Source organism: Phodopus roborovskii, unplaced genomic scaffold, assembly GCF_943737965.1.
Source record: "Phodopus roborovskii unplaced genomic scaffold, PHOROB, whole genome shotgun sequence".
Classification (NCBI taxonomy): Eukaryota; Metazoa; Chordata; class Mammalia; order Rodentia; family Cricetidae; genus Phodopus; species Phodopus roborovskii.
The window spans coordinates 14,927,177-14,939,340 of NW_026126459.1; the positions used below are offsets into that span (position 1 = coordinate 14,927,177).

The 12,164-nt window shown below is 38.0% G+C and overlaps 1 protein-coding gene across 1 annotated transcript in view; it reads left to right on the plus strand.

Moving 5' to 3' along the window:
* Positions 1 to 12,164, plus strand: part of CUNH12orf40 (chromosome unknown C12orf40 homolog) — a 69,457-nt gene that overhangs the window by 25,454 nt on the left and 31,839 nt on the right. The window contains exons 3-6 of the mRNA XM_051189113.1: positions 6,534 to 6,573; positions 8,405 to 8,543; positions 10,287 to 10,419; positions 10,784 to 10,832. Coding sequence (XP_051045070.1) covers positions 6,534 to 6,573; positions 8,405 to 8,543; positions 10,287 to 10,419; positions 10,784 to 10,832 — 361 coding nt within the window. The remainder of the gene's footprint in view (positions 1 to 6,533; positions 6,574 to 8,404; positions 8,544 to 10,286; positions 10,420 to 10,783; positions 10,833 to 12,164) is intronic.

Below are 12,164 nucleotides of genomic sequence, written 5' to 3' on the forward strand. Positions count from 1 at the left end.
GTTTTTGCTTGCTTCCCTCCTTTGGAGGCTTGCATGGTACCCTTTGGTACCACAAAATTAGTCTGGAGGGATGAGGCATTTGGGTTAGTTCTAGCTCAGTGGTCTCTGAGCCCTGTTTCAGAAGCACATAGTGTGTTCGGCAATATGGACTTACTGAGGGCAACCAAGGGCAGCAGCAATAGGCTGTATGCTTTGGGAGTCTCTTGGACAGTCCTGGCCCACAGTTCAGAAGAGGTTTCATTTTTGGCATTTTCTTTTTCTTTTTTTTTTTTTTTTTTTTTGTTAGGTGGTTCTTTGGCTCTTGGGGAGGGGTAGTATTTGTTATTATTTAGGCATATATACTGGCCTGTTCTTGGGGTTCTCACAGGATGCTGCAGCCACTAAGAGCACCACCTGTGCACATTCACTATGTTCCCTTTTAAAAGGTCCCTACCCACCTCCCCCCTCTCTGTTTTATACCTGTTTCTGTCTCTCCCTTCCTCCCTCCCTCTCTGTCTGTCTCTTCCCCCCCCACTCCCACCCCACCCTCTTCTCTCTGCCTCTTTTTTTCTGCTGCTTCTGATCCCAGAGGTGGGTCTCCCTTCTCCCTTCCCCCCTTCCCCCATTCACTTTCCCCCATTAAAAATCCTTCCACCCAAGTTCTGTTCCATGGCATCTTTCTCTTGCATACCACTCATAAAAATTACAACAGTATTGTCAGCCCAGATGAAAAGTTCATTATAACTGTCTATGTACTTATGTATGGAGTTACATGTGTTACATGATTTTCTTTCCTTTCTTCTTTTAAAAACAATAGTTAAAAGTATGATTCCTTATGCCTTTTAGACTTCCTTTTGTTGTTTTACTTCCTCTTTACTATTTCTATGTTTACTTCTCTGTCTACCCACTAGAGTGTCCAAGCTTACAGTTCAATGGAATGTTTGTTGTGTCTTTTGGCAGGAGCATTCCCCAGTCTGGAACCAAAATTTCTAGTCCAGCAGAACTTAAGGTTGTGGAAAAAGGAAGGGCACATTTCCCAAGTGGGTCACTAGGGGTGATAGTGAGTGGAACATTTACTTTTTCTACCCCTTAATTACTGGACCTGTGTGTCCTGGTTATGGGTGAAACTGTAACATATATTGGACACTGATTTCAAGCATAGACCATCTTCTAAAGAACCCTGACCCAGTCCTCTATCCTGTTGCCACCTAATTGGCACTGTAACTTTGGATCTTTAAAGATCCATTCTATCTTTGTATTAGGCAAGCTGCTTCAAGATGATAAGGAGTATGGTAAGATCAGTGGATTTCATGATTAGGGCCACTGTCTCACATCTCTGACTGTGAAGTGAGTTCCTTCATTAAAAGACATACTGCCTGCTCTACCATGACAGTGAATAAGACATTCTATTAGTCTTCAGATGGTGGTTCTGGCATAAGTATTACAGGAAAGGGAAATCCATGAACAAAATGATGAGTATCTATTCCAGTAAGGGTAAAGTATTGTTCTTCTCATGGAGGAAGTAGTTCTATGGAGTTAACCTGCCACCAGTCGCTGGCTGGTCACCCCGAGGAACATGCCATTAACTGGGGCTCCAGGTTGATTTCTACTGTTGGCATACCTAGCATTCAGCAGCAGCTATAGCCAGGTCACCTTTGATGGACATTTACATAGGCACAGGTAGCTTCATATTCATCACCCATCTGTAGAGATCTGGCCACATACTTCTTCCCCAGATGGCTTTCTCGCTAATTTTCCAAACATGGTCTTTCCAAGTCCTAGCCACCTAGCTAATCCATTGACTACAGGTAATGAATAAGTGAACAATTGAACATTGGCCATTTCTCCTTCCAGACAAAATGTAAAGCCATGTGTTGCCCCCAATTTCTGCTCACTGTGAAGATTTTCCTTCACTAGTGCTTTTTAAAGTTATCCCAGAACAGGCTTCAGTGATATAACTGTCAATTTCTGTGTTGTTCCTGTATAACGTGTAGAACCATCAGTAAACCAGGCCCTACACTTCTTCCTGTCAGCTGATCATAGGGTGTACCCCATGAAGTGCCCTGTAACAGGAGTAGAGACCATAGGCATTTGGGCAACTTCATGTAACTTGCTTGTGCCTTCAGGGCCTGCTCAGGCCTAATCATGTATATTCCACTTACATTTGATAATGGATTATTACTGTGCACATTCAATGGTGTGGCTTGGTGGGTCAGATAATACCTACCTTATGACAGGCAGCTCATGTTGCATAGTAACTTGGTGGCTCATTGTCAAATGTTCAGTTTCCACTAAGGCCCAAAAGCAGGCCAAGAGCTGCCTTTCAAAGGGAGACTAGCTGTCAGTAGAAGATGGTAGAGTCTTGCTCCAAAATCCCAACGTTATCTTCTATGATTTACCTATAGGGGCCTGCCAATGGCTCCAGATAGCATTCTCATCTTCTACTGATAACTCGAGTACCATTAGGTTTGCTGGATCATATGTCCCAAGTGGTAGAGCAGTCCACACAGCAGCCCGGTCCTGTTGAAGAGCCTTCTCTTGTCCCAGGCCCCACATAAAACTAGCAACTTTCTGAAAAGTTTGGTATGTGGACCATGAGGTATGTGCTGTCTTAAGAATCTAGAAAGGTCCACTTACAGCTGTGCTTCTTTCTTGGTGGTGGGAGGGGCCAGATGCAATAACTTATCCTTCACTTTAGAAGGAATATCTCTGCATGCCCTCACCACTAGACTCCTAAGGATTTAACTAGATAGAAGGCCTTTGAAGTTTGATAGTATTTATTTCCCATCCTCTGATGTGTATTACCAATGAGTTCAGAGTGGTTGTTGCCTCACGTTCACTTGGTACAGTCAACATAATGTTACCAATATAGTGGACTAATGTAAAATTTTGTGGAAGAGACAGACTATTAAGATCCCTTCTAACTAAGTTAGAAGGGACACAGGGCAGGAGGGTTAATATATCCTTGAGGTAAAATTGTAAAGGTATACTGCTGGCCTTGCCAACTGAAAATTGCTTCTGGTAGCTTCTTATAGACAGGTACTGAGAAAAAGGCATTTGATAGATCAGTAGCTGCATTCCACATACCAGGAGATGTGTTGACCTGCTCAAGTAAGAACACCACATCTGGTACTGCAGCTACAAATAGAGTCACTACTTGACTAAGTTTGTGATGATAAACTGTCCTCCTTCTGTACTGGCCAGATAGAAGAGTTAAGGGGAGATGTAGTTGGACCCATGACTCTGCATTTTTCAAGCCCATGTTGGTGGCATTAATTTCTGCAGTTTCTCCATTTTTGATTCTCTATTTTCCTTGATAGAAGAAACTCAAATGGCTTCCATTTGCCATTTTCAATGTAAATATACTTCATTCTATAAGTCAGGGAACCAATGTGAGAATTCTGCCAACTTCTATCTATTCCAGCTAGGTATTCTGGAAACTGGGGAAATACTATAGGATGAGTTTGGGGACCCCTGGGCCCACTGTGAGTTGGACTCATCCAAAACTCCACCAATTACCTGACTTTCATAAGCACCTACTTTAATTGGAGGGCCACAGCACTTCTTGGGGTCTCCAGAATCATCATCAACTCTGAACTAGTATACAATAAAACCTAGAAAGTCTGATTGTTTCCTTTTCCCCAGTGTATAGTTGTAAAGGACATTTTGTCCCTCTGGGAAAGGACTAGAGGAAGACTAACAGTAAAATTCTTAAGCATTTTATCAAGGTCTTCCTCAGTGTAATCTGGCAATCCTTTCACTCAAGGAGTTCTAGATCTTCAAATGGCTCAAGTCTGGAAATTGGTTCACAGGTCATGATTCCCTTTTGCTGTGACCCATTGGAGTCTTTCTTTAATTTTTTTGGGAATGTTTCTGCATCTGTAGATCAAAACAACAACAACAACAAAAAACCCAAACCAAACCAAACAAACAAACAAATAAAAAAAACACACACACAGTAGGCTACCAATGGTCCCTATGAGTCTTGTGTTGACCATTACAGGTCATACCATTATGGACATTGCTTTACCTATGCTGCCTATTATATCTATGATCATTTTACCTCTTGTGATTCAGTGCTATCACCTGATCCCTGCTACCTCAGGGCTTAATTTAAATAACCCATTGCATTTAACTTATCCAAATGAGAAGCAGCATCATTTGTGACAACAAAGCTCTTCAGATGTGCTGGTGCCTCTATCACCATTTTGCATCTTGCAGGATTAGTGAAGGGCATGTCTTCTGGACCTTCCCATTGTGGAGAATTAGGTCTTATACAGCGCACCCACTCTAGTGTTGCAGTTTCCCTGTGCCTTTCATCAGCACTGAGCTGAGGGATACTAGGCATCTCCATCCAGTTCCTTTTCAGGAGGCCATCTTTGGCAAATACTTCAGCCAACCATTCTAACTTTTGAGTCCCTTTTTAAATGTGTGAACTTCCATATTAAAACTTTCTTATAAGAACATAGAATCTTCACTCAGCAGGCCAATATCAATAAACTCAGCCTGAGCCAGTTTTGTGTTCCTTCCACCATTATCCCACACTCTTTAAATCCATCCCCACATGCATTTCTTAGAGATTTACTTGAATGAATTAGCAAACCCATTAAGCTCTTTAGTAGTGTAGTGCACCTTCTTATATACTACACTTTCTACTTCTCCTCTAGGGTTCTGCTTAGCCTTTAGTCTGGTTATAGGTCTAGAGGCAACTATTGGTGAGCTCCAAGGGACATTAATATTGTCTTGCTTGGCATCTCCTTCAGGGAAAGTTACTTCTGGTTTAGCAGATGACAGAGGATTATTTTCCCCAGTCAAAGGCAGGAAGGACAATACTTTCAGGAGTGGAGTGGGATTACATCTTCTGATGAGGATGGATGGAATACTTCAAGTGAGAGAAACCATTGAGAATCTGCGGGTTCAAAGTTCTCAGCTTCAATACTATCTTCCCACACCTACATCCTAGTTAATGTGTTTACTTTTCCTGATACCTTGAATTTTCTAATCCCCTAGGTGTGGGATCTGTGAGATGTGATTAAATTGTAAGAAAAGAAACTTAATTATGATTCCTGCTCTTACAAAAGATGTTCCAGAGAGCTAGCCTATCCCTTTACTATGTGAACTAATATTTAAAGTCTTCATCTGTGAACTAGAAGATGGGCATATATTAGGTATATAGCTGTGCATTTTGGCTGTAGTCTGTACAGCTGCTAGAAGAGATAGAAATTCTATTGTTACAGTTTAGGCAGAAAAATATATTCTCTTTCCTGCTCATCATATAGGTCATAGCTGATACAGACCTGAACCTAAAGCCAGATTGTGAAGGGAGAAATGTAACATATTTATTTTATTCAGTTTCATGTGACTCAGGAAGCTTAGAAATGAAGACCAAAATCCCAGGGAACAGCATTTATTCCTGTCCAGATTTGATAAAGACTTGACACCCATGAAAAGTGATTGAACACAAAAAAGTATGACTTAATGACAGATAGAGAGTAGAAACCCAAAAACTACTAATTGAGATTCTTCTTGGACTCTCAGTATAGCATCCTTTTCTGTCAGGTATGAGCAAGACCCTTTCTAAATTGACTGTGAATTCCACATCTTATATCAAACAAGAAAGATCAGAAAATTTCTTCGATAACCAGCTCTTTGATAAAACTGAGTTTACTTATAGACTTTGTGGCTGACTGTATTGAAGTAGGCTTTACTTTCCATGATCCACTGTGTGGAAGAGATGCAGTAGTAGGAAGGCAATCAGGAGAAGGTCAGAAGAAGACTTTTCTTTTGAGGATTGCTCTCCTTAAAGTACTTATCATTGGGTTATAGATTTTTGTGCACCAATCTCAACTATCCAGCTGTGGTATTTTATTACAGCAACTTAAACTGACTTAGTGTAGGGAATATTTCCTTCTTCTGCCCTCTGCATTCTACCAGTGAGCTAAAGTTTCAGACCTTGATGTTTTTAGAGTCACATTCCTGCCATGATGCTCAGAGTACTTCTGAACCTCTCTGTAGGATAAGTGACCTCAAACTCATGGGCTTCCTACCTCAGTATCCCAGGGAATGGAATTATAGGTGTGTCCCATGATGCCCATTGCTGACATAATGGGCATATTAATGCCATTGGAGTTGTTCTAGCAATACATTCTGCAGTTCCTTAGAACCTAAAGAGATTTATGTCTTCTGTCTGTTCCGGAGTGATATCACCAGAGTGTTGAAATGTAAAGAAAAGCAAAGGAAATGAAGTTGTTGACCAAGACTGTTGTGATCAGATGAGAATGGTTCAGTAATATGGTATTTCTAATGCATTCCTTTCTTTTTGCTTATCTCAGATTTATTTTGTCTCAGATATTAGTTATTATAATAGTTTTTATTGAATTTTGGACTTTCTAAGACATTTATGTGAAATATTACTATATATGCTTTAAAACATTTTTATATTTTCAGAAAATAATACAGTGATAGGTAAAATTGAGATTTGAATTTCAGATTTTCAACAAAAAATGGTCTGTTTATTTAATAACTGTATGTTTCTTTCTGCTTCTCTTTTTTAGGACCAGGGTTCTGATACAACAGGAAAGAAGAAAACAGAAGGTAAGGATGTTGGCATTTGAGTGATGCTAGCCCTATAATAACAGATGTAGTGTCAAACTCCCGAATCCCTCTTTATCATTAATCAGCTCACCTCATGGCCAGGCACAGTGGCCCACTGTTGTAATTGTAGCTAAGCACAGTAATATTGCTGCATGTTCAAGCCCAGCTTAGGTAACAGTGAGTTTCAGTTCATCCAGACCTCCATAGGAAGACCCTAGGAGACACAATCTCAAAACAATCCCGCTCATCTGCCTCTGACAGTCTTTCTATCTACTGTGATCCCTAGGAGTTAGATGCAGGAATTTTGTTGCAGATCTATCAGTTTTCTGTATTTTGATTGATTGTAGTTTTCCATAATGGTTTCTGTATGTTACAAGGAGATATTTTTTGATGAATGGCCTTTACCTAATATTAAATTTGCTTGTAATTGACAATATTCTGAGATGCATTGCCTTAATATCCTGAAAACATAAGTAATGACTTGCATATATGACCTCTTACATTTTCTTGTCATTTTGACCTTTACTGTTTGAACAACTCATTTGCAACTGTGTTATAAAATACTTAATGGGAGATGATGTTTTGAAGGTAATCTGTTACAGTGTCAAGGGCATAATAGCAGATAAAAAACAAAAGTAATGAATGTCTTAATACATAGTTAAAACACTTTAAGATAGAGGCATAGGTGAGGACATTTTGACAAGGACTCCATCAGCACAGTAAATAATCTTAAGGATTGACAAATAGGATTTCATGAAGCATATGACTTCTACACAGAATGAGAAACAACATCCAAGTGAAGAGACAGCCTGCAGAATGGGAGAAAACTTGTCCACTATATATCTAGTGGAAGATAAGTATCTGTAACATGTAAAGAACTGCAAAGAATTAAACACCAGAAAAAGTCACATAATCAATAAGTAGAAAAATGAATTGCATAAACAGTTTTAAAAGAAATATATGGTCAATAGACGCTTCAAAAAATGCTCAGCATTCTTAGCCGTTTGGGAAATACAAACTAAAAGTACTTTCAGATCCTGTCTCAGCTGGGTTAGGAGATAGATATCTGTAATACCAGCACTCAGAAGGTTTGCTCAGGATTGCCATGAGGTCAAAGCTTGGGCTGGGATGAATAATGAGTTCTAGGCTAGCCTAAGTTACAGAATAATACCCTGTCTCTAAAACAACAAAAATCCATTCATCTCATCCCAGTGAGAAGGACTTGCACCATGAAGGACTTGGAAGGATATAGGAAAAAATACCTCTTAGCTAGTCAATGGGAGTTCAGTCACTATGGAACTCAGTGGGAAGACTACTCAAACACTAAAACTAGAACTACCACATGCTCAGTGATATCATTTTTGGATATATATTGAAATGACTCTTAAGAATATGTGCACCATTTGTGTGCACGCACATGTCTAAGTGGTGATACACATGTATCACAGCATGCCTGTTGAGGTCAAAAGACAACTTTCGAAAGAAGACTTGGTTATCATCTACTAAAGGTTCAGGACATTGAACTCAGGTCATCAGGCTTTTATCTCTGTGCTGTTTCACTGTCCCCCTCTTGATTTTTTTCAGTAGGTACTTTGCTATATCTTTTGAATTTTTAAAAATATATTATAGGAAAAGTTCTTTACCTGCCAGATTTAAAGTCTTTAGGCAAACTACAAGTTATCATATGGATTTCAGTTCCCATGTAAATGTTGTCCTCCAAGTGTGAAAACATGAAGTCAGTGGCATAGTAATTTAGCACATTTATTTTTTATGATCCCACCTTGAACTATTAGGTTGGGAAATTAATATTTTTAATTCTTAATCATTTTAGGAATACTTTGAAAAGAACAAGTTAAAATCAAAAATGAAATTACTAGGAGTTTTTTCACCTGTCAAGAACCCTACTGTCAGTTTAGACCTTCTTAATTTATACATGGTAAATCAGATATCATCCAAGAGGAAAACACATGGTAAGTCTTTCTAAGGCATTTATTTTTTATCTTGATGTGGTAATTCATAATAATGTCTAGCTGTCTAATTGCTTATAAATTCCAGAACTCAAAGCATATGGAAAACTTATTTTAAAACTTTTGTTGCCTTTTTAAATTCTAAGTTTAACCAATATTTTAATTAAGGTCTTTTGTTGTTTTATCTATTTAATTTTTGGCTGTGTGTGTGAGTTGTAGAAGACCAACTTGCTTGATATCATTAATTGGTCATGGAGTTATAATTATGATATGATATTATTACTTTGAGGCAAATAGTCACAAGTTTAGCTGGAGAGAAGAAAATATTGAATATGTTACTATCTCATATCACTTGAAAAATGAGTGCAGAAGGAATAACTGAGAGATTTTTTTCTTAGTGACATTGTTCCTATCTTGCAAATAAAATTTCTTATGCACTTCTGGGATAGTAACTTTAAGAGCTTTATACTTCAAAATGAAGTTTATTTTGTCAAACAGTTTGACTTCTCAACCAAAAAACTCTTTCTCTTAAAGAAACTTGGTCTATTATTTACATATTAAAAACTAGCATAAAAGTAAAAGTTCAAAAAAACATAAGAGTTTGGTGTGGTAGAATATTGTTTAAGGTGTGTGACTTTTGTTTATACTGCATTTGTTTAACTCTATGAAGCTGTGATTCTTTGCTTGTCTAAAACACCTGATGGTCTAATAAAGAGCAGATTGACCAATAGTGAGGCAGGAGCAAGGATAGATGGGGCTGGCAGGCAGAGGATAAATAGGAGAAAGGAGGAAAAGGAGAGCAGGAAGAGAAGAAGGAGAGGAGGATTGGATGTCAGGGGCCATCTACCCAGTCATCCAGCTACACAGCAGTCCATGGAATAAGAGTAAGATTTACAGAAATAATAGAACAGGAAAAGTCCAGAAGAAAAAGGTAGATAGGATAAAAAGTTAAGAAGCTGGCTAGAAACAAGCCAGGCTAAGGAAGGCCAGCACTCATAACTAAGAATAAGCTTCCATGTGTGATTTATTTGAGAGCTGGGTAGTGGGCCCAAATAGAGATGGTTGTACAGAAAGTGGGAAAAGTCTCACTAGAACTTTGTTAGGTGGGCTGGGTACTGAGCAAATAAAACTGTGATCTCAATTGCATAAAAAGATACAACGTTCCTTCCTCTAAAGCTGTGGTTGTCAACTTTCCTAGTGCTGCAGCCCCTAATGCTGCGATTTAATTCAATTCCTCATGTAGTGACTCCAGTCATAAAATTATTTCATTGCATATTGTAACTGTAATCTTTCTGCTGTTATGAATTGTAATTCTGTGTTTTCTGAATGTCTTAGGAGAGAATTGTGAGAGAACTGTTTGACCCCCAAAAGGGTCATGACCCACAGGTTAAGAAAGTTTAAAGTCTATTGAAAGACAGACTTAATCAATTGTAGTAAAATGTGTAAAGTGCTAAAATAGAGAGAACATATGGTGCTATGAGAATATATAACACAGTATCTGATACAGTCTAGTAACTGAGAAAGAAGAAATTAGGTTGAATTAGCAGAGCCCCTTTATTGATGACTTAGAAGCAGGAGAAAAAAAAAATCACATTTCATTAGTAGCTGTTAGCAGCCAGTTTACGTAATAACATGTAAAAAAGCATATTTAAAAAAACATTTTCATATGTACAATCAATTGAAGAATTATACAGCAAAATGATCTCAAAGCTATTTTAAAGTTATTATTTAACATTTTTATTATAGAAACTGTGAAAAGACCAACTCATGTGAATATGAATAGAGATTTGAAAATTCCACTAAGAAAGCATGACTTAGAACTTCCAATGTCACCTCATTGTGTACCTTCTAAACTGTGCATCGATGACATGGAAAAGAAGTAAGTGTTAGCTAAGACAGTGACTAACTGACAGAAGTTAACCTATCAACTTGCTGATTTGCTGGGAAATTGAGAAGGACATTACTTTCCAGTTCCCATTCTTGTTTGTCTAATGATATTATAAAACCATTAGGACATATGACTGTAGTGTTAGAGTTTTGTGCATGTGCTTCCCATATTAGAAAATGCCTATCTGAGTTTAATACAATGTTTTCCCCTAAAAATTAGTTGTATTATGAGCCTGTAGTAATTTACCAGAGTTTTCTATGTTGAGTGCTTGTGTAGACACTGTGAAATTTAAATATACACAAGATAAATTTTATGGTTGCTTGAATTTTTAACTTTAAATTTTTGTTTTCGTTAGTGTACCCTATCAAAGATTATGTAGCAAGGAAGAAACTGGCCCAGTTCAGGTGAGTTTTAAAGGAAATTATGTTGTTTTAACAATTGTTCCATGCCCAAAGATGCTCTCACCTTTTAAAATGCTAGGTAAAATTATTTATCCTTTAAAGTTTTTACAGGTTCTAAATGATTGCTTTTGCAGTTTTCAAACATAGGAAATTTATTTCTAAGAAATACTCTGATTATGAAGTTTCCTTGGAATGATAGTAACGTGGCCAGCCCTGTGTGCTTAATGCTTAATTCTTCTAGTTATCAAGGAGTTACGAAGCACAATTTACAGAGACACTGTTTTTAAGTATCTATTTATTTGTGTGAGTGTGTGTTCATTAGTGGTAGGTAGATACCCGTGTGTGTGTGTGTGTGTGTGTGTGTGTGTGTGTGTGTGTGGAGGTCAGAGGTCACCAACTCTTCAATGTCGTTTTTTGAGACAAGGTCTCTCTGCAACTAGAGCTGGTTGATCCAGTCATACTGACTGGCCATCAAGTCTGACTATGAACCCCAGAGTTGGCCTGTTTCTTCACTCTCCATCATTGGGATTGCAAGTGTGCACTGACACACTTGGCTTTTTCCTGTAGGTGTGGGGGAATCAAACTTGGTACTTATGCTTGCATAGCAGGCAATTTACTGATGAACCATCTCCACATGTCCCACTGAGGGAGTCCTTTATTAGCTTCACACATTCACTAATGAGTTAATCTTTTCAATGTAATGAGAACATTATATGTATCATTTTCTGATGTTAAGAACTCATATTTATCACAAGGCATTTTTTTAAAGTATAACAATTTTTTTTTAGTTTTTAAAAATTTATTTATTTAATATGTATTCAGTGTTCTGCCTACATTTGCCTGCAGGACAGAAGAGGGCACCAGGTCTCATTACAGATGGTTATGAGTCAACATGTGTTTTCTGGGAATTAACTCAGGATCTCTGAAAGAGCAGTCTGTGCTCTTAACCTCTGAGTGATCTCATTAGTCCAAGGATAACATTTTTTTTTTTTGCAAACAAAATCATAATGACTTAGAAAATGCACAGGTTGATTAAAGCTTGAAATTCTATTTACTGTCCAAGAGTATTAATTACTCTTTTTTTTAATCTTTGAATTGTCAGGTTTAAATTAGATCAGAAAGGCAGAGGAAACTAATGTTGGTTAAAAAATACCTTGGACATCCTGTTATCTGATTTATGGATTAAAGAAACTAGGTTTTTATGTCATTAGGAGGTGAATTCAGGAATGGAGCTTGAGAGCGGAAGACAGGTAGGGAAAGCAGAGGGAAGGAGCTCTTACATAGGCAACAACCTCACTGACCTCCTTGACCCTATGAATCACCAACAGTGTACCT